The 20,384-nt window shown below is 39.0% G+C and overlaps 1 protein-coding gene across 1 annotated transcript; it reads right to left on the bottom strand.

Moving 5' to 3' along the window:
• Positions 1-3,161: 3,161 nt before the first annotated feature.
• Positions 3,162-13,521, bottom strand: serpinc1 (serpin peptidase inhibitor, clade C (antithrombin), member 1; the record flags this gene model as incomplete). Its single annotated transcript, XM_080833070.1, has 7 exons — positions 3,162-3,344; positions 3,600-3,664; positions 10,870-11,044; positions 12,086-12,304; positions 12,445-12,582; positions 12,664-12,879; positions 13,153-13,521. 7 exons carry the CDS (start codon positions 13,519-13,521, stop codon positions 3,162-3,164), a joined length of 1,365 nt encoding a protein of 454 aa, XP_080689196.1.
• Between the last annotated feature and the right edge of the window lie 6,863 nt (positions 13,522-20,384).

Below are 20,384 nucleotides of genomic sequence, written 5' to 3' on the forward strand. Positions count from 1 at the left end.
GCTCCAGTTTGTTGTAAAACAGCCTCTTGGTTTCACTTTGGTTACTTTTATCAAATTATACCTCCTTTGTTACATCTACTGAGTGCCACGTTTAAGTGGATAGAATGAATGTGTAGAAAGTCTTGAATGTGTAGAAAGTGTAGAAAGTCTTGAAGATTTATATTGACGAGTCACTCTTAATGTGCACAGTATTATTCAAGGGAAATTACATGATTGCATGATGGATATCAGGGAGGCTACAGCCTGTCTTTTTGCAGATTCACTGTATAAATAAGGTAGGATCTGGAACATTGCTTAAGAATTCTGTTGGGGTATAGAGTGTGAAACAAGGTGGATCTATTATCAAGATGACATCTTTCATAACACAACCATACAGGGTTCTGTTGTTGTTAATTTGTAGGCCTTTTAGATAAGGTCAGATTTGTCCACATGTTCCTCGGTTTAAAAAAAAGATCACTCTGCTGAGGAAAGACATTATATTCAGATCATCCTGTAAAATTTCAAATGAAAAGCATTACTACTATAAACAAAGATCAGAGATGGGGTAGGCTTACTAGATCCTAAGATTCAGTATGCTGTCGCCACCTCCTGGCCATTGCGATACTCATGTAAACGAAAGCGAAGACAAATGTAAACGAAAAATATATTTCTATTTATATATTATTGTCGAGACATATTAATGTGTAGTAAAAGTTACTTTAAAATGCAATTATGTAACCTCAACTTCAACATCACATATAAGCAGACCTCCCGCATTTCTGACCCATTTCCCGCCCCCCTCCCGTTTGTCTTTTCTCCCGGTAATCTCCCGTAGGATATATTATGAGGTCCAAACGTATTTTATTATTAATCAAATCAAAATTTGTGTCCAATGTTCTACAGTTGCCAGGTCTTTCCACATAGCAATGCCTCCTCAGCAGGGATGGATTAACGAACGGGCCTACCGGATCTAGGCCCAGGGTCCATGAGCTCACGGGGGCCCCTAAGCCAGAGCCTCTGCGTGAGGTCACTGTTATGTATCTCTTATTTGTGGTTGAAAAAGGTGTATTTTTTTCATTTGCTAATGGCTTTAATCAAGTGTACTTGTGCTGTGTTGCAAAATGTGAATGTGCGCCAGGGGCGTAACTATAGACAATGCAGTCAGCGCGGAAGGTTCGTAGTCAAAGCTGACCCCAAAGCTGAATCTAAGTTTTTTCAAACATATGGATGTGAAAGGGTAACTAGTTTAATGCAACACTGATCAAGGATGATATTCTTTGTACTAAAGCTGGTGCACAATCGCTCACCATGAGGGAGGAGGAAAGGAAAAAAGGGGGAAGAAGAAAAGGGAGGAAAAAAGAGGGAAAAAGGGAAAAGGAGAGAATAAAAGAAGGAAGGGATTTTGTATGGCCTTATCCTAACCAACCTCGTTGCCAATGGAGGTCACCCAAAGGGCTGTCCCCCTGCCACAGCTAGTCAGCTTCTTTGAATCTAAAATTTGATAACAGTGATGTTTAATATTACGCACTTTTTTTTCCTACAGCAGTAAGTGTATGTAGATTAAATACACAGCACATATTTGTAATAATAGCTTATAATTGAAATCAATGTTATTAGCTAACTAACTACTAGAACCATACAACAGGTAGAATAAGCAAATAGGTACACAAATATTTCTCTTGACTGCACAAACCAGCACAAACGTAGCACTAATGATAAAGAGGCCATTTTGACGCGATTTGAGAGTGGACGGCGGGCTGAGTGACGTCATGTGTGAAAAATCAAACGGGAATAACTATGAAACCATAATAGCAAAACTATTTCTTTTGACGGCACAAACCAGCACAAACGTAGCACTAACGATTGGGACTATTTTGATGAGATTTGGGCGTGAACGGGGGGCTGGGTGACGTCACATGCCAGAAAATGCAATTTTGAATAACTCAAAATCCTTACCAGCACAAACGATCATTTTTACGGCACAAACCAGCACAAACGAACAGCAGTGTTATTTTAATATTTTGAATGAGACGGGGGGCCAACTTCACACAGGTGGCATAGACAGTAGAGGAGAAGAAAGCACACGCGTTCAGACGCAACACTGGGTTTTTGGTATTGGTAATTCAAAACGAGTACGAGTATTTTAACGAAGTATCGACCCGATACCCGATACTGGATACTATCGGTATCGGTGCATCCCTAAGCACTACCGAAATACTGGATTTTTTGTAAAAAATTAAGTATATTGAGTAATCAACTAAAATGTTATGATACTGATTGGATTAATGTATGTTCAATTTCATCAATCAATAACTCTGGAATCAATATGATCAGTATTTTGCATTTTACAAAGAAATATTGCACTTAGATTTTGATGAATTGTATAAATTGAACTTGAAAATTTGGTAAAAAAAAATCATTTTTATGGATTTCATTGTGCAAACCTTCAAGAAATATTTGGGGAAAAAAATACTCTTCAGAGAAGGGAAGGAAACACAATCTGAACCGGTCAATAATAATACTTTTTTACTATAGTAAATGTGATGTTACGGTCGTGACAATTTTTGGAAGAGGGAAAACATTCCAACACATTCTGAAAATACAATATAAAAATTGATATGTGTACTTAAGATATGGTACAATATACATACGGACAAAGTTTTGGGAATTAAACATTCAAAATATTTCCGACCTGACTTTGCACCAATTCCGTAGAATGGCCCATATACTTCATGCAAAAGTTTCATTTGTTTGTTTAAATATTACTTTTATTTTATTAGGAAAAAAGAGCAAAAGTTCAAATGGCTGTTTACTACTTTTATTGATTCACTTTAACATATTGAGCAAATTATGTTTGAGAAAAAAAATATTATATGGTGGTTTATGAGCTGCACACAATATTCAGTTTTTAGCTACAGCAGAACTCAACTCAATGTCCCAAGTGGTTTGCTATGAAATCCATTCTACTGTTAAGGCACATACCTACAGGCCAATAATATCTTTGGTCGGAGTTCCACCAACAAAGAGTTAACAAAGACCATTTTAATAAGTGTACTCTTTATTTTAGAGCACCCACAATTATTTCAGTGTATTCTTCTGAGAAATCATAAAAAACATCCATCATGTGTCAATTTAATTCCGCCTCTTCCTGCTTTTGCCCTGTCCTGTTGCTCGAGGACATCTCATTGGTTACCACTGCACGGATTTGCCACACGGCCCATGAAGATGATGGTGTTGATGGTGGACTCACGGATGAGCAGTAGAAAAGGCCGGGTGGCGATGAAGACTTCACGGTTGAAGTTGAGTGAGCGACCGATGGCCACCACTGCTGTGGCAGCTGCTGCCTCACTACCCTCTTCATTTACCTAATGGAGAATGTTTTATTTATCATTGTTTTAAGTACTACAAAATAATTATTATAAATAGATTGCCATGTTTTAAACTGCAATCACAGTATATAAGCATGGTTTAGTCACTTCTGCAAGCAAGTATTAGAGTTTATGGTAATAGTAACACCATTCATAACAGGTTGATAATGAAAGAAACCATAATGAACATATGACATGCATCAAAAAGAAACCATTATGAACATATGACATGCATCAAACATTCAGACGTACCTCCAGAAATGCTTTATGGTAGGCATCTGATATGTAGACGTTATCTGACTCATCTGCAAGTAGCCCTAAAAAGTAAAACATTTGCATAAATATGACCCAAAATATATCTTCATATAAAAGTCATAACAATTGACAGAGAGAGGCTGAGGCATTCACTTTATATGTATTCATTTCTTTTGACCAAATGATCCAACATTAAATGACCTGAGTGTGATATCTAAGGGGTACACAACCTTTTCAAGCACCACTAGATATTTTGGACATAGTGAGAAGACTTACCATAGTTTCCCCACTATTAACCGCACCGTATATAAACCACATCACAGTATTTTACGTAAATTTATAAAGCTGGTATGCTAGCTGACTAGCTATCTAAGCATACTTTTTAATAACCATAAACTGCTTAAATGGTACATGAAATGATTGATAGTAATCTAGCTGATGGTACAGTCTCCTCAATTTAATTCATAAAAGTATAATAGGAAAAGGTACAAATCTTCTGGGTGCCTGTGAAACTTCATAATAACGAGTTAGTATTCAGGAGTCCATATTCACACAAATTAACATGAGTTCATCACACGCTAGCAGCTGCCAAATGTTAAGATCGTTCCCTAAGCTAGAGATAGTTGGGATAGTTAAAAAGCTATAAAAGGTAGAAACCCTCTGGGTGTCTGCCGCTGCATATTAACACAAGATCATATTCACTCAAAGTTAAAATTAGTTCATATTACACACGCTAGCAACTATGCACTGTGAAAGATGGTTCCCTAAGCTAGTGATAACTAGGATAGTTCATTGCCAGGTAACTGGCATGAGACCTTCCAAACCTCTTGCAGAGGTACGTATGCGCTGCATAGACCCCATTAAACACAATCTAGTAGGAATACCCGACAACACTTTACTTTATCATTATGAAAGAAACAATGTGACTGAGTGTGAATGAAAATGTGTGACCCATTCACACTTTATCTGGCAGAGTTACTTTGTGCGTTACTAACTTACCAGGCGGGAAAAAGGCATTCCTGTGTGCACCCAACTATAAACTGGCTGGGATACAGATTTTTTGGGGGGGTACAAAATCAATGTATAAACTGCAGCTAATAGCGGGAAATGATGGTACATTGGGCTGTCTGCCTAAATCTTAAGGACAAGCCTATAGGTTTATTATTAAGACATTAGTCTGGAAACTTTTCACATAGAATGTACTGAGCCCTCTAGCTCTTCTTTCAACCAATAAGTGGTGAATGGTCTATGTCAGGGGTTTTCAACTGGTTTTGTCCTAGGGACCACCATTCTGACTAGAAAGTAATTTGAGGCCCACTGATGTGCCTGTGTGCGCGTGTTTGTAACCACCGCCACGCCCCCTCGCCCCGCACACATATTCTGCCTGTAGTACTTGTCAGTGTATATGGGTGCTGAATATGGGTTAACGCAAAGATATATATAAAGGCTAGATGTCTTGTCCAACAGAGTCGAACGTCCGCACATGACGACCATCTTGCTACAGTCAGCTCACTCACCCATAACATTGTGTTGGTAGGGGTATATGTACTTTTTAAATAACCATAACTTGCTCAATTTTTAAATATTACTAATATAATACAATCATTTCAATTATTACTTGTTTAAACTAAACATGTAATAATTCAAATTATTTTACTATATTAGTAATATTCCTATTATAAAAGTATACATATATCTCATGTTGCCATTCTGTATGCTGAGTTTAGTAGCCTATTTATTGATTTACTATAAATAACATAAATTCCTTGTGCATGTGTGTAATTATTGCACCTAGCTGTTCTGTTTATTGTTATTTTCATATGAAAACCCATGGTTATAATTATAATTATTTATAAGTATGCAGTGTCATAACTACATCTCTGACATTTATGACAAACCAAACCGTCGGTTTTTAAAATCGGTTAAAAATTGAACAAGGTATGGTTATTTAAAAAGTACATCTACCACTACCTCAACAATGTTACGGGTGAGTGAGCTGACTGTAGCAAGATGGCCTCCATGTGTGACTCCGTTTGCCGGCAACGCGGACAAAAATCTAGCCTTTATATATATCTATGGGTTTACGTCAGTATATTTCAGGCAATGCAACTCGGCTATTCAGACTACTTAGATTGACATTTTTCTTATTTTAGATATGTTTCATGATTTTCAAGAGTAATCTGGAAATGTGTTGATAAATCATAGCGAATTTATAAAGAATTAAAAAAAATCAATGGTGAACTGATCAACATAGGCTCATGTCATGGACCCTCTGCAATGCCGTTGCGGACCCCAGGTTGAAAACCCCTGGTCTATGCGATCACAAATAAGTATTACTATTAAAAATAGTTATTATTTTACCAATGGCATGAATTCACATTTGTTCTTGATGGCCTTTTTTCAGTCTTAAGAGAATGATCATTTATGTTATCATCATTAACATAATCACAACCACAGGATTTATGTAATCTGGAGCTTTGGTCATCAAACCTCTCAGGGAAGGTAACTGGTCCTAGCCAACCGAATAATCTTAGAACGATGTCATTTTGACTTTACTTTTAGCCAAAGGAATAAAAGCATGTCATCATCATTCTTAAGATAAAAAGTCAACCCTGTCCCAAGGTTTTCTTTTGAGTGTTGGGGAGGACTCCTATCATCTGGGTTCTGGGGAGAACTCCTATCGTCTGGGTGTTTTTAGAAGACGCCTTTGCCTTATCCAAAATATAGGCAACCACCCATCCTAAAAGAACACAAACGAATTTACAAAGAATGCATTTTTTATTGATACTTTTTGCTTACGGTAGTTTTATTTACGTGAAATGACTATGAAGCTGTGAATCGGCAATAAAGTTATTTAAAGGAATACTTTGTTTGAGACTTTTTATCTTTTTTCAAAGAGACATTTGTAATGATTGATAATGCCTCTTATGCCTAATCATCCTGTCAATATATATTTCTATGCCAGGTCACCATGGCAGCTGTACGTTAACAACTAGATTTGAAAGTATTGATAACTTTGCTTTCTCACAACATTTAACAGTTATGATTTGGGCTCGTCACAAAGAAATATGAGCAGAGTAATCAAGGCACTGGGCTCTGTAAAGCACCTTGAGACAATTGTATTGTTTTCGCGTTATATAAATAAATTGAATCAAATTGAGTCTAATTTAATAAAAAAAAGGCTACACACAGTCACTCTTGTTTTACATAGATCTAATTCATAGATCTTGTTTTACATAGATTTAATTCATAGATCTTTTTTTACATAGATCTAATACGACTTCAAAACATTTTCACACATCACAATTTCCAAGATTTCTGACGTCATTCACTTGTAAGACAATGGTCCTAAAAAAATGCTTAGGATGTAAGAGGCTTGATAACTTGTCTTCTTTGTCCTACTCTGAGGTGTCACCTAAGGCCACGTTAACACGAAGCCTGGATTGCCTGAATCCAGATTTTTATTTTGATCCGGTACCTTTTCTTATTGCGTTTACATGGGGCCGTGTCAAGAAAAATGTGCGTTTACATAGAAACTCTAGAGCAGAGCGGAGTGGTTGAATCTGCTGTAAAGACGTCATGGAGCATGCGCATAAAGTGACAGAAGACAGAAGCCTAGATCCAACTAGCAATCTTCCTATTGCTGAACGACTTCTCTACCACCTGAAATCACTGATTATATTAAATTACTCATGAAATATTTACTATACAGGAATCATTAGGTTAAGCGAGAAGTAATTGTATTTTGTATTGATAATAACAAGTATAGAAGAGTGCAACAAAACAATGTGCAACAAAGTGCATCATGACATGAGTCATGCTTGAGCACGAGAGACCACAATGCAAGTGGTGTTGATACTGGGTGTTTCATGGTTTACAATTGCTTCAAATTTCATGGTTTTATAACTAACAACAAATGTAGGCTATTGTTGCTGGCTTTGTCCTTTACGTTCTGTACCTCTGAAGTAACGTTAACGGTAGCTAGTATGCTACGAAAGCAGCTATCGTCGTCTGACAGGACAAGAGCTAACGTAACATTCATCTTACTGGCGCTCAGCCATCAATGCTGATATTTTATTGCAAAAAAGTCACCCGCCAAAGTGTTGGGTGGCATCCACTTTAAATGCCAAATCTACATGCATTTGGCGCTTTGTGGGTGTTAATTTCGGACCTTGAGGGTAGCCTACCTATATAATTTGCCCCGGTAGCCTATTGGGAAATGAGTGCATACAAAGTAGCCTACTGATACTCTAAATCAAAAAATAATTCATAACTATTGTATAGTTGTATATTGCAATAAAAATGGACCTCATTCTCGAGGGCAGTTAAGAAGAAGTTACTTACAAAGTTAGCGGGACAATTCTGGCATTCATGAAAGTTTTCTCGTCTGGGAATCGTACATATTACACTTTTCACGTCAGATTTGCTGATGTAGGCTATTACTCACACTTTTAAAAAACGGTTTTGAACAAAAGTGTGGCTTGTTAATGTCATCCTTTTCCGAAAGGCTCCGTCACACCATAACGTTCTGGTCAACGTTCTCTGAAAGTTCTAATCGTTCAATTTCGAGCGTTCTAGGGCAAGGTGGACACACCTGCCATGTGACGTCGTGGGAAAGACGCATGACGCCTGGGACTGACGCATGGGGAGCGTGTAACAGCGACCAAGTGACGTGTAACTGCCGCGCAACGAACTTGTGCTGACGTGTCACTGGCGCGCGATGAGCGATAAGTCAAAGTTAGACGAGCGTGTTGAGCATGTGTGAATAACGACAGAGTAGCGTTTTGCTGGTGTGTGGGTTTTATTGTCAAACGGGTATTAAACACTGGAAAATCATAGTAGATTCAGTTGTTCTGAACATTCATCTTTCCTCATATATTACTGCATTCATTCAAGCCTGTATTTATCATTGATTATCACTGGCTTATAATTGAAATGAGGCTAACTATAATGCCATTAAAGTAGCCCGCCCCTACTAATAATGCACACAACATCTGCTAGCAACATTCTATAAACTGAAGTTTGGAGCCTTTTTACTGTCTTTTTCCACGTCCAAAAATGTAAATACTAATACAACACAATTTGTTGTGATTCATTTTGTAATGATCCATGATTTAGTCCAGCGCTGTTGTCTTCGTCGGGATCTTCTATTACAAGGCTGCCCAATTTAAAGCCCGCGGGCCAAATGTGGCCCATGCTTGTTATTTTTGGGCCCGCGCCCCGGTCAGAATCAGAGTCAGAACGTAATTCGTTAGGGTACGGCCACACATGGGCGTCTTTTTAAAAACGGGACGCTAGAAAATGCATTGATTTCTATGGTACGGCGCGCTTTGCGTGTGCGCCTTTTTCTCCACCACGCGTTGAATTATTCTCAACTTTCCAGCGCAAGGTAGGGAGGCACGGGTGGTGTTCGGCCGTAGCCACCGTGGCCGGAGGCCGAGTGGCTTACGCAACAACACACGTGGGATTATCCCTTACCTACCCCACTCCCACGAGTCCTATATTGCTTTTAGAAAACAATTCTACAGTCAACAAATTTACATTTCAACACGAAGTTATTGATTAAAAATGGTTTATGTCGCCATTGTTTCTCCGCAACAAAACATAATTCCATTGTCAATGTCTTGGTTTGGAATTATACAAATTTTGAATGCGCTTTCATTGCGGAGTGCTGCTAAATGTCAGCTGAAACTCCATTGATAAGTTACCAGACTACTTGCAGAGTGCTTTGAAAGACGTGAATCAGAGGCAAAAAGGCCACTTTCCTTGACAGCGGTAATTATTGCATAGCAACGGTCGGTTATCGCTTAATAACGGACCGCAGAACGTTGGGAAGCCCCATTCAAGTGAATGGAGCATTCTACAGCATTAAGAAGAGCTGTGTAATAAGTGAAGTTAAGAGACGCTTGTCTTCAGGCCAAGCTTACACGTAACTGTTATATTTTTCTCTTTTATGGATACAAATAGAAAAAAATGGGATTATCGATAGGACTATCGAGCATCAGTGGTCACTCTTGTCGCGTGCCATCATGTTTATTAGCCTTTTACTCGCTGTTTGTTGATTGGCCATTATATAAGTCCCCTACCTACGGCACAGGGATTTTAACATCTTCCCTGTGTATGTCCTAAATAGATTATATTAAATTAGTGTGATATGTTTATAAATGTGTGTATTCTTTATAAATGTGTGTTTTCTTTTCCCATTATTTTCTTCTTGGAGCATACCAGAATACTTAATTCACATGTTAAATTAGAGAAGAAGGCCCAGACGAAGACGACAGTGCTGGACTAAATCATGGATCACTACAAAATGGATCATGGATCATTACTAAATGTGTTGTATTAGTATTTACCTTGTTGGACGTGGAAAAGGACAGTAGCAAGGTTCCAAACTTTATAGCGGTAGCCCAGGTTCAACTGAACCCTGCACGCATCCGTTTACCACACGCATCGACGTTCGGGAAACGCTGAAGTGACGCTCATTGGACACCATATGACGTTCGTTTGACGTTAGTCACACGCTGCGTGCCCTAGGGGTCCGTTCAGTGGTAGTTGACAGGTTGCCGGGGAGTCGTTCACTGGAAAGTAAACGATTAACAACAACCCAGTAAAGATAGGGAATCGACTGACTAACGATTAACTAACGTCTGACCAATGATAGCCGAGCGCGTGCAACATTATTCAGCGTTTAAAACGTTGAAGAACGCCGGGCTACATGAAAACTTTTGTGCATGTTCAAAACTTTTTTTTTGGACCAGCGTTCTCCGACGATCACCGATGATTACAGCTTCCACCAGCGTCCACACAACGCACTTCTGGCCCTATACCAGAGACCATGGACGATTACCAACATTTCCTCTAACGTCAAAGAACATTGACCAGAACGTAATGGTGTGACGGGCCAGCTTAACAACATCGATTTAGTATATGTTATTGCTGTTATGGAGTGACGCAGCGGGGTTAATAAGGGTTCAGGCTGAGGTTACGAGGCATTCACGTGGGGCAGTTACGTCATCGGGTTAGAAAGTGTACGAAGAGGGCGTTTACACGGATCTGCTAGCAGGTTCGAATGTACTCACTCTGGAGATTCAACAGGGTGAGGATTCAGTGACCCAATCCGCGGGGTTTGTGTGAACGAGAGGCCGATCCGGAAACATTTCTTTGATTTGATTGATTGAGATTGATGCCCTTTGCCATTAATTATTTGTATTCTCTTTTATTCTATGTTTGAGCTTTTTGATGATTTAAACGTATATATTGCTTGTACCGGGGAGGCTAGCCTGATGTGGGCTGAAGAGGTCCTGCAGGCCCATACTCTGCAGCTTCTCCTTCAAGCTGAAGCTATCCTCAATTTTGAAGCGTGGGATCTGCACAGCCACTTTTATCTCCTTCATGTTGTCCAGCCAGCCAACCAGCTTCTTCAGGTCCAGGCTTTTCTCCACCTCAAATCAAAGCACACAAATATTTCTTTGATCCAGAGTTATACATGCATATTTTTTACACACAGTATGGACATATATGTATGTGAAATTATAGCCTATTTTGAATAATTGTGTATACATTTTCCCAGTTCCCCAAAACAATACATGTGTACACCCTAGAAAAAGATCTGGACAGATCTGGACCTTTCTATATCAAGACAAACAAATGAGAAAGTATGCAAAGAAGAATAGGAGAAAAAGGTGTGTAAAGAGTGATAGATAGAAAGATAGAGAGAAAGAGGAGTGTTAGACTGGGAAGGTGATGGGGACAGATAGATAGATAGATAGATAATAAAGAAACGAGAAAGAGAGAGATACGAGAGAAGCAGAGAGAGTGAAAGAATAAGAAAGAGGACATATAGTTTTGATACAGAGAAGTTTAAGACATTAGGTTAGAAATAGGTTCAATTAGATATTAAGATAGAGAAAGAAATTGAAAAAGAGATCATTTATATAGGTGTTGATGGAGTAGTTACAAGAATGCTAGTTGGGGTTGTTTCTATTTTGGCTGCTATGTTGCCTTTGGGTAGTTATTGCAGTTGCTATGGTAGTTATGGTGGATGCTAAGGTATTGCTATGGTAACTGCTTGCTTAGGTAGTCATGGTGGTACTGTTGTTGTCATTGTGGTAGTGGTTGCAAGGTTAGTGATTTTTCTCATTTGAAAGTTTGAAGTTCACAAAAATCTAAATAACACTCCAGCAAAGCTATTTACAAGACCTCTGCAACAAAAATTGAACAAAGTTAATGTGAAGTGGTTCAATCGGAATTATCCCTGGAACATGAATAATAAGTAAAAATCTTGCCTAGGAAGTGCTTCGCATTTGCATGCACCGTTATAATGGTTGATTGATAAACAGCTATTTGATATTTCCACTACAGTGTGCACAAGCCAATGAATAAATAAAACAAGCATACTAGTAAGATGGCAATGAGACTCTGTAAATAATTTGTTACACAGCACACATATTGTGAAGGCAGGACACATCATGTATGATTTGTACCTCAGACAGGCTGGTGCCTTTGCTTGGAAGGATCAGCACCATTGTGATATCCTCTCCACGGTATGGCATTTCAAGGACCTTAACTTTATCCTCAGGGAACCCTCCATACTTGAACTTTGTTTCCTGATACATCATAGGCACTGAGCAGGTTTTTTCATCAGTAACAAAAAAGTCATCTTTCATAACGTTCTCCTTGTCGAATTTGTTTTTCCACTGGCCCTGTAGTGCAATACATAAAGTAAATCAGTAAATTACATGAAAGTTCTTAACAACTCAATTTGGTTTGCACAGTATGTTCGAACAAATAATAATTAAAATGTGGAACATTATGTATTATTGGTTACTCAGTGTCTCTCTACCTTGAAATAGATGGTGTTCACCAAAACAAGAATAGTGTTAGGGTCTATAGAGCCTTGTGGCAGTGTGTTTTGGATCCGGTTCTCTGTCTTATTTGAAATCCATTCATTAATTGTCATTCTTGAAAGCTCTGGCTTCTCCTGTGAGGGACAAATAAGTCTTTAGACATGACGAACAAATCAGGGTGTATGATCTCAACTAATTCTCTAATAGAAAGTGACCTTGAAGTTGAGTGGTAACAGCTTTGCCCCATAAATCAGCTCACTGATGTTCTGGTAAGTCTCATTGAACATCAAAGACTTCTCCCCAAACAAACGATTGGCTGAGACCAGCTCTGTTGTCTTGTCCTTTTTTCGATAAAGACGGCAGTTCAGCTTAGCAAAGAAGAAGTGCACCTGGTCAGATGTCTTCTCTTTGATCGTGTCAAACTGAAACACCTACAGAAACACAAAGAAACAATAGTGTTTTGGCATCAGTTAAATCTATTTTAGTCTTTTCTCAATCGCTAAGAACGATTATTAGTACACTGAAAAGAAACATAGCATACAGGATAATTCCCCCAAGCACAAGAAGCTCTACTGATAATCAAGCAACAGAAAGAAATACGTCTGAGACTGGTCATGTTAACCTTTAATATACCTGTAAATAAATACTCAAATGCAAATTATTATTATAATTATTATATATCACCTCTCATGTGGCTATCTTACTTTCATGAGTTGCTCCAGGGTGGTGTTACATGCTCCCAGCTTGGTCATGGCGAACGCTGTGGAAATGCTGATAGGGGACATGAAGATGTTATCTGTTGGCTTGCCTTTAGCAAGCTCCTGGAAGAGAGAGAGGGCAAATCGGCTATTTGCCTTTGAAAGTTCCCACACTCGGGGGTTGGTGGACTCCGGAATTTCCTCTTTCGCTTCTACAGGTTCCTCAGTCTCAGGTTCAGGATCCGGGCTGCGATAGACACACAAAGGCTCCAGGGGGAGGTCTTTGGGCTTGGCATTGCAGATATCTCGGTTGGCCTGGGCTGTGCAAAGCATGGGCAGGAAGCACAGGAACCACACCGACACCAGCAACTTCATTCTAATGACATCAAAAGACAAACAAGTGGGCCTGTAAAGTATGGATATGCTTGAAGCCAATTACTCTATTTAAAAAACTTTCAATTAACAATTGAGTTCTGAAGAAAAATATGTTGGCTGTACTTGTGTGAGGTCAAACCTTGAGATGGAGCCATCTCTTTAACAATGATGTGTCCACGAAACACTTACAGAAATAATTGGATAGGGATACAGGAGACTGGCTGAGATTTGTATCAAGGCTAATGCCTTTTGACCATAGACTACTACTACACCAGGTGCGATCAAAAAGTTCTAGGACTGTTTGTGTAACAAACCAGTGCATCACAGTAATGTGCATTTAGCAGGTGCAAGCAATAAGAATCATGAGGAAGTTTCTAGATACGTTTGGATAGGGATTATCTCAGAACTGGAACTTATGTGATAAGGTGCATTGTGTCTTCACGTGTTGCTTTTGTTCATGTTAGCATTTATCTAAGATGTCACAATAAATAAAACTACACGTATTTGTGTAAAATCTTGTAATATTTAGCTTTAAGTGGCGTGCGAAAGCCATTGATGGTTTGCCAAGAAAGATGTGTAGTAGCTAGCCTAGCTGCTACCCCAGCAAGCGAAGCTACTGATAACCATGTAATGGTAATCACCATAAGCAATATGAGCTACTTTAGCTGCTAAATTGGTAAATAGACTCTGCTCTATGTGAACGATGATCCAAGATTATGTGGCATGGATATACCAACCAGTCTTTGCCCATTTATCTAAAAGCAATTGAAGTGAACTACACAAAAACAATGCAATGGCTCGTAATAAATTGCATAGTCTGTTAGCTTGCTAGCTAGTCCCGAGCATTTATGGTAACCACAAAGAAACTGGTGTAGAAAAAAACATGGTCGTAATAAAGTGGTGTGGTGAACATGAAGCAGTTTTGCAAAGACAAGTGTCATGTAGGGTCAAGCAGAAAGGCCCGTGTGCAGAGATGAGTGTCTTGTAGGGTCAAGCAGAAAGGCCCGTGTGCAGAGATGAGTGTCTTGTAGGGTTAGGCAGAAAGGCCCGTGTGCAGAGACAAGTGTCTTGTAGGGTCAAGCAGAAAGGCCCGTGTTCAGAGATGAGTGTCTTGTAGGGTCAGGCAGAAAGGCCCGTGTTCAGAGATGAGTGTCTTGTAGGGTCAGGCAGAAAGGCCTGTGTGCAGAGATGACTGTCTTGTAAAGTCAATAAGAAAGGCCTGTTTTCGAAAACATTCTAGTGTTTGTAACATTCAGCAAGGCGAATATTAAGCATGAGCTTGGTATGCATCCAAAGAAGGTTATAGTGACTGACTGTAGGCTATTGAGTTTCATGAAACTTTTACATAGTTTTACATCGCTTTGGTGTCACATAGTGTCAATCGGGGCCACGGCTTACCTTACAAATTAAATTTGTATAACTTTATATCAGAAGGGTCTAGAGATGATGCTGACCAAATTTCATTGGAATCGGAAAAAGTGCATTTTTACGAATGTTATGGTGGATAATGTGCAACGACTGAAAGTTTTGTGATCAAATGACAGGCCATTACATTACAACTTAAAAGCAAAAATTATTTTGAAGATGGGCCAAGCCTTTCCTGAACTACAGAGGTAGTGCCCCGTTGTGGCCGATTTATTTGAAATTTGGTATGTAGCGTTCAAATGTTGAAACTCATGAAGCGGTGGACACAAACCCCAGTGTCGAAACATGATCCCTTGGTTTCTTCTTTCTCCATAAGCAAGGGTACATAGAAACGCATAAGGAAACTTACTTTTGGCTGCAGGCACAGTCTGATGACGTGAAATGACAGGATAGGACAGGACAGGAATTCCAACATGGCCTGTTCAAATCGCAATCACGTATGGGCCAATCACATCTATCCAATTTATTTCCCCATATGATCAGTGGTTCCATGTGACTTTTTGCTTTTCAAACAGCCGCCAAAAGACCAGATATAAAAATATGATTATTTTTCTGCAGTCTGAACATCGCCTTAGACCAAAGATCTTGGAATGAAGAAGAATTCAACAGAGCAAGGGGCCGGAGATTGGAAGACTTGGAAGACAAGGTCTGTGTAGTTGCTAGAGCAAAGCCTCATTGTAATGGTGGTCCAACAGACTGAATAAAGAAAGGTTTCATTTGAAGAGAACACCTGCCAACGACAGTACTTTGAGGCCCCTTGACCAATAGTGGTGATACCTCGTGCTAAATACTCCCCCACCTCTAGACCCAATGAAGTGGACTCATGAAGACGTCTTGTCAGGAGAGTGATGACATTAGTTTCAAACACCACACATCAGGTGACTGGTCTGGAAGAATGAGGACATTCGTTTAAAACACCACACATCAGGTGACTGGTCTGGAAGAATGAGGACATTCGTTTACAACACCACACATCAGGTGACTGGTCTGGAAGAATGAGGACATTAGTTTAAAACACCACACATCAGGTGACTGGTCTGGAAGAATGAGGACATTCGTTTAAAACACCACACATCAGGGGACTGGTCTGGAAGAATGAGGACATTCGTTTAAAACACCACACATCAGGGGACTGGTCTGGAAGAATGAGGACATTAGTTTAAAACACCACACATCAGGTGGTCTGGAACTCAAACATTGGACCTGAGCAGAACATACTTCTGAACTGTGCTCCACACGCCCACGCGTGTTCCTTGAACAAATACCAAACACTGAACGGCATCAACTCACTTAGTGACCAGTGATTGACTACCATTAACATATACCCAATCATTTGAAGCCACGAGGCACAGAGAAAAGGAGGGATGGGACTCCAGATTCTGTATTTATGCATCTGAGTAGATGCATTTGACAGCATGAATGGTTTTCAAAAAAATGAATTGTAGACACTGTTCAGCAATAGCTTTATTTCAAGCTCTTTTATATGCTGATGAATTGAGACGGTTTACAAGATGGAGACCTAAAACCATTCAGATGCACACAATTTCACAATCATTTGGGGTCCAGGCTCTGTAAAGCGCCTTGAGACAATTTACTGATGCCACTTCTGGGAATGTGGCATACGTACGTACTTACATGGTTTTCAATATGTAAATTATGTAGTCCTGAATCAAATCAATGCACATTTTGAGAAGTGACCATAGACCAAATGAACCACAGTGTGTTGGCAGTCGATGATGCCTTATACAAACAGTCGTATTTTTGGAAAGGTACTGTGAAAACCCCACACTGCTAAATCCATAGGGGCTATATAGATTTTAACTGCTTGAATGAAAGCGTTTGTTTCTCTCGGCTGTTTTATGTTAAGCCATTAAAGTGAAGAAAACTAAAATGTTTGAAAAATGATCAGCATCAGTAATGCTAAGTTTAACCTTCAGACTGATCAGTCAAGGGCCTGTGAGGCGCTTCACATATTACAATAAAAGCCTTTTATCCTCAGATCCAGTATGTTATAGCACAACACTGCCTAGTTCCTAGAAAGTTCTAGTGTTCAATAAGGTCATAAATGTGCCGTCTAAATGTGTTTTGTGGATGCAGAGTAATCTAGTCTTCAAACAGAGAAAAAAAATTACTTATACTAAACTGCTACCTGGCACGTCTGCAACAGAATACTGTTCTACTTCAAACATTATTGCCTTTTATCTGAGGTCAGTTGAATTTAAACATTATTTCTTCCCTAAAAAATCATTGATGATCTAGCATGACCCCCAGTCACACTCTACATGTTTGAGTCCTCTCATGTCATGATAAAAAGCCAATAATACACATTTCTTACCTGCGGTTGTGTCTATATTGTTGAAATATGCAACCCTAGGAGCTCGTGCTGCTACGACCTGAGGTAAGAGACCTGTTTGGCAGGGTCAGTGGCCTGTAGTACATTATGTTGTGGATACAGACTGCATAATCTGTGCTCAACCCAACCTTTGAGCTATTGATCAGGTTAGTGCTCGGCGTTCTCTTCTCAGAGTTGAAATAAAAATATATACATACACTCATCTCAGAAAGTAAGAATATAACCTGACTTTCCCATTGACTTTGGCTACTGACATTTATATTGATGTCAACAACAGAAACTCTGTATAAAAACTATTTAATGAAAGACATACCTTTCTTCGATGAAGTAGATCATCTGTTGAGGTGGCCTAAATATTTTTTCTCTATCAGTTGACCAACTCCAATTGACTGGATTAGCTTGCTTCAATATGTGTAAGTGTGTACGAGTGTATAGGTTGCTGTTTCCAGTTTGCAGCAATCATCAGGTTTTTCATGGGATGGGTGAGAGAGATAAGCAGTTAAGGAACCAAGAACTTCACAGAAACATCACAGAGTATTCCAACAGCTGACATTCCTGTAGCACTGTAGAATGTTTGGGAAATAGTCTCTTAGCATGCTAGCTAACAGACCAATTTTACATTAAAGGTGCAGTATGGATCAATAGCTATTCGCTAAAGGTATGCTAGCAGCTAAAACTAATGAAATCTCTTGAAATGTGCTGACTTTGACATTATGACAAACTAGTTACTCAACGACTGTCCTTACACAGTCAAACATCAAGCAAGTGCAACACAAGACTAAGCAAGACGACAAATAGGCTACTTACTAGATCGGCAGAAGGTAAACAAGTCAGGTCAGCGGGCTGCGGAAGGCAAAACTACAGAACGCAGTTATATGCCTATCAACCCTGTTATGCCAATGGCACGGACGCGATTCTCCATATTAAAAGTCATTGTAGCGCCCCAATTTTTTTTAAGCTGTTATTTTAAGGTTAAACTGCTTATCCTCACCCTAATCCTGAAGCATAGGCTAATTGTTGCATAATGCACCTTTAACAGGCTGCTTGCAGTGATTGTAAAGGAGATGTTAGGATGACATTAATACTGTTAGTAATTAGTGTTGTATAATCATGTCGCCTATGCGATAGTTGTGCCATGGTTTTCTGCTATGGAGGACCAAACCTGCCATATTTACAAATGAATGAATAAATAAAATAAATGTCCACATCCATGCATTTAGACAGAAATAAATTGATAAATGTATTAATTAATGCACAATTGTCAATCAATAGTTAATTATAATTTACATTTATGTATGTATTTATTTATTAATTAATATATTTATTCATTCATTCATTCATTCATTCATTCATTCATTCATTCATTCATTCGTTGTTCCCAATCTGATAATTAGAGGAGGCCAAAGGCGTGGAAACTGACGTTGAAACTGACATTCAGACATTTTGCAATCAATCCAGAGCCTTGATGATACTGATTAAATGTTATGGCTTTGTATCAGATCGCCAGGTTATTGCTCTCAGGTTGTGTTTTATGCATACCATGGGATACTCAGGAGTAGGCTTCCCATTCACAAAATGCTACACAGATTTAAATATAAAAAGTTCATAATGGCCTTTTGGAACGTTTTGTTCAACATTGATGCTGTGTGTTAAGCTCCTAGCAACTAGCTGGCGTTTGCTATCGCTAGTAGCTAGGATAGCTCAGAGTGCAATTTCTCAAACAGTACCATTAGCATTTTGACGGTAACATAGGGTGACCAGACGTCCCGGTTTTACCGGGACCGTCCCGATTTTGAGTTGCGTGTCACGCGTCCCAACAAAAACCTTTTGGGGCGCTAAAATCTCCCAGTTTACACCAACCACTATGAAATTGTCCAGGTTGTCAGCGATTACATAGCCAATGTGGTCTTATTATAGCCTGATCATTAACTAAACCCATGTAGAAATATTAATTGAGCGTCCAGCGTATGATTTAAACAATGTGTGCGTGTGTCAGTCAATCATAGTAGTCTGCGTCTGCATAACCTTTGCAACCAGCGTTACAATGTATCTGTTTCTGCCTAGTAACGTCTCTTCAACGACAGCCAGGATTATAGCCATGGAGTTTAGCTCAAAGTAAACGGTGCAAGGAGTGAAATTGTAAGTACAGGTAGTTACAAAATGTGGCTGTATCTGTTATCTGCAGTTGTTAATGATTGTTACCTGCTCAAATGTAGGTTTACCTGAGGTAAATGAAAGGGAATATTGTAATGTAGTGGGCTATGTTAACACTAAGCTAACAAGCTAGCTAGCTATTTTGTTAGTGTGAACGAGCAAATTCGAAATACAATAAATAACTATCGACATCTCTCTATTCTTTGCATTAATATATCTCTCTAGTATTTCGAAACAATAATATCAGTCCCTACCTATAGAATGTTGTTGTTTATAATCAGTTATCACTGCACGAAAAGCAAGATTATCGGGCCCGTATACACTGTTTACAGCTATTGCCCCATAAAAACGAAATTAAAATGTACACGATAATAATTTAATTAATATTCTGTCTTTAGGGTTTTGCTCCGGGGTTATCACATTTCTTGATTCGCCTTCCGTTTTCAGAGTTCTGTCTTTAGGGTTTTGATTTCGGGGAGTTCACGATTCTTGCCTTGCCTTTCATTTTCAGAGTTCGGGGATTGCAATGTACTTTCGAGGCTGTTCCACTCATATTCCGGAGCTTCCTCTCTGTAATGTTCTTGAGATTCACTTTTGGCATGTAATTATACAGAGTTGGGCTTACTCTGATATTGAGAGTCAAGTCAATGTCAATGGAGAAATTGCCTCTAAAAATATCCTTCGTGAAGTCAAACGGTGTAAAATAAACGTGTTATAGTTGCATTTCTAGTGAGAAATCAATGTCAAAATTGAACAATATAGCAGAAGAACAGTATTTCATGACGCAGAAAATACGTAATTACAAACATTTTGGTACCATTGATTTAATAGGAAGCGCTCAATCCAATATGGCGGACAAAGACGGATTGAGCCCTTCAGAGTTCAGAGTTTTGTATATATATTCAGACTTCGTTTTGTATATATATTCAGA

Source organism: Sprattus sprattus, assembly GCF_963457725.1.
Source record: "Sprattus sprattus genome assembly, chromosome: 2".
Taxonomy (NCBI): domain Eukaryota; kingdom Metazoa; phylum Chordata; class Actinopteri; order Clupeiformes; family Clupeidae; genus Sprattus; species Sprattus sprattus.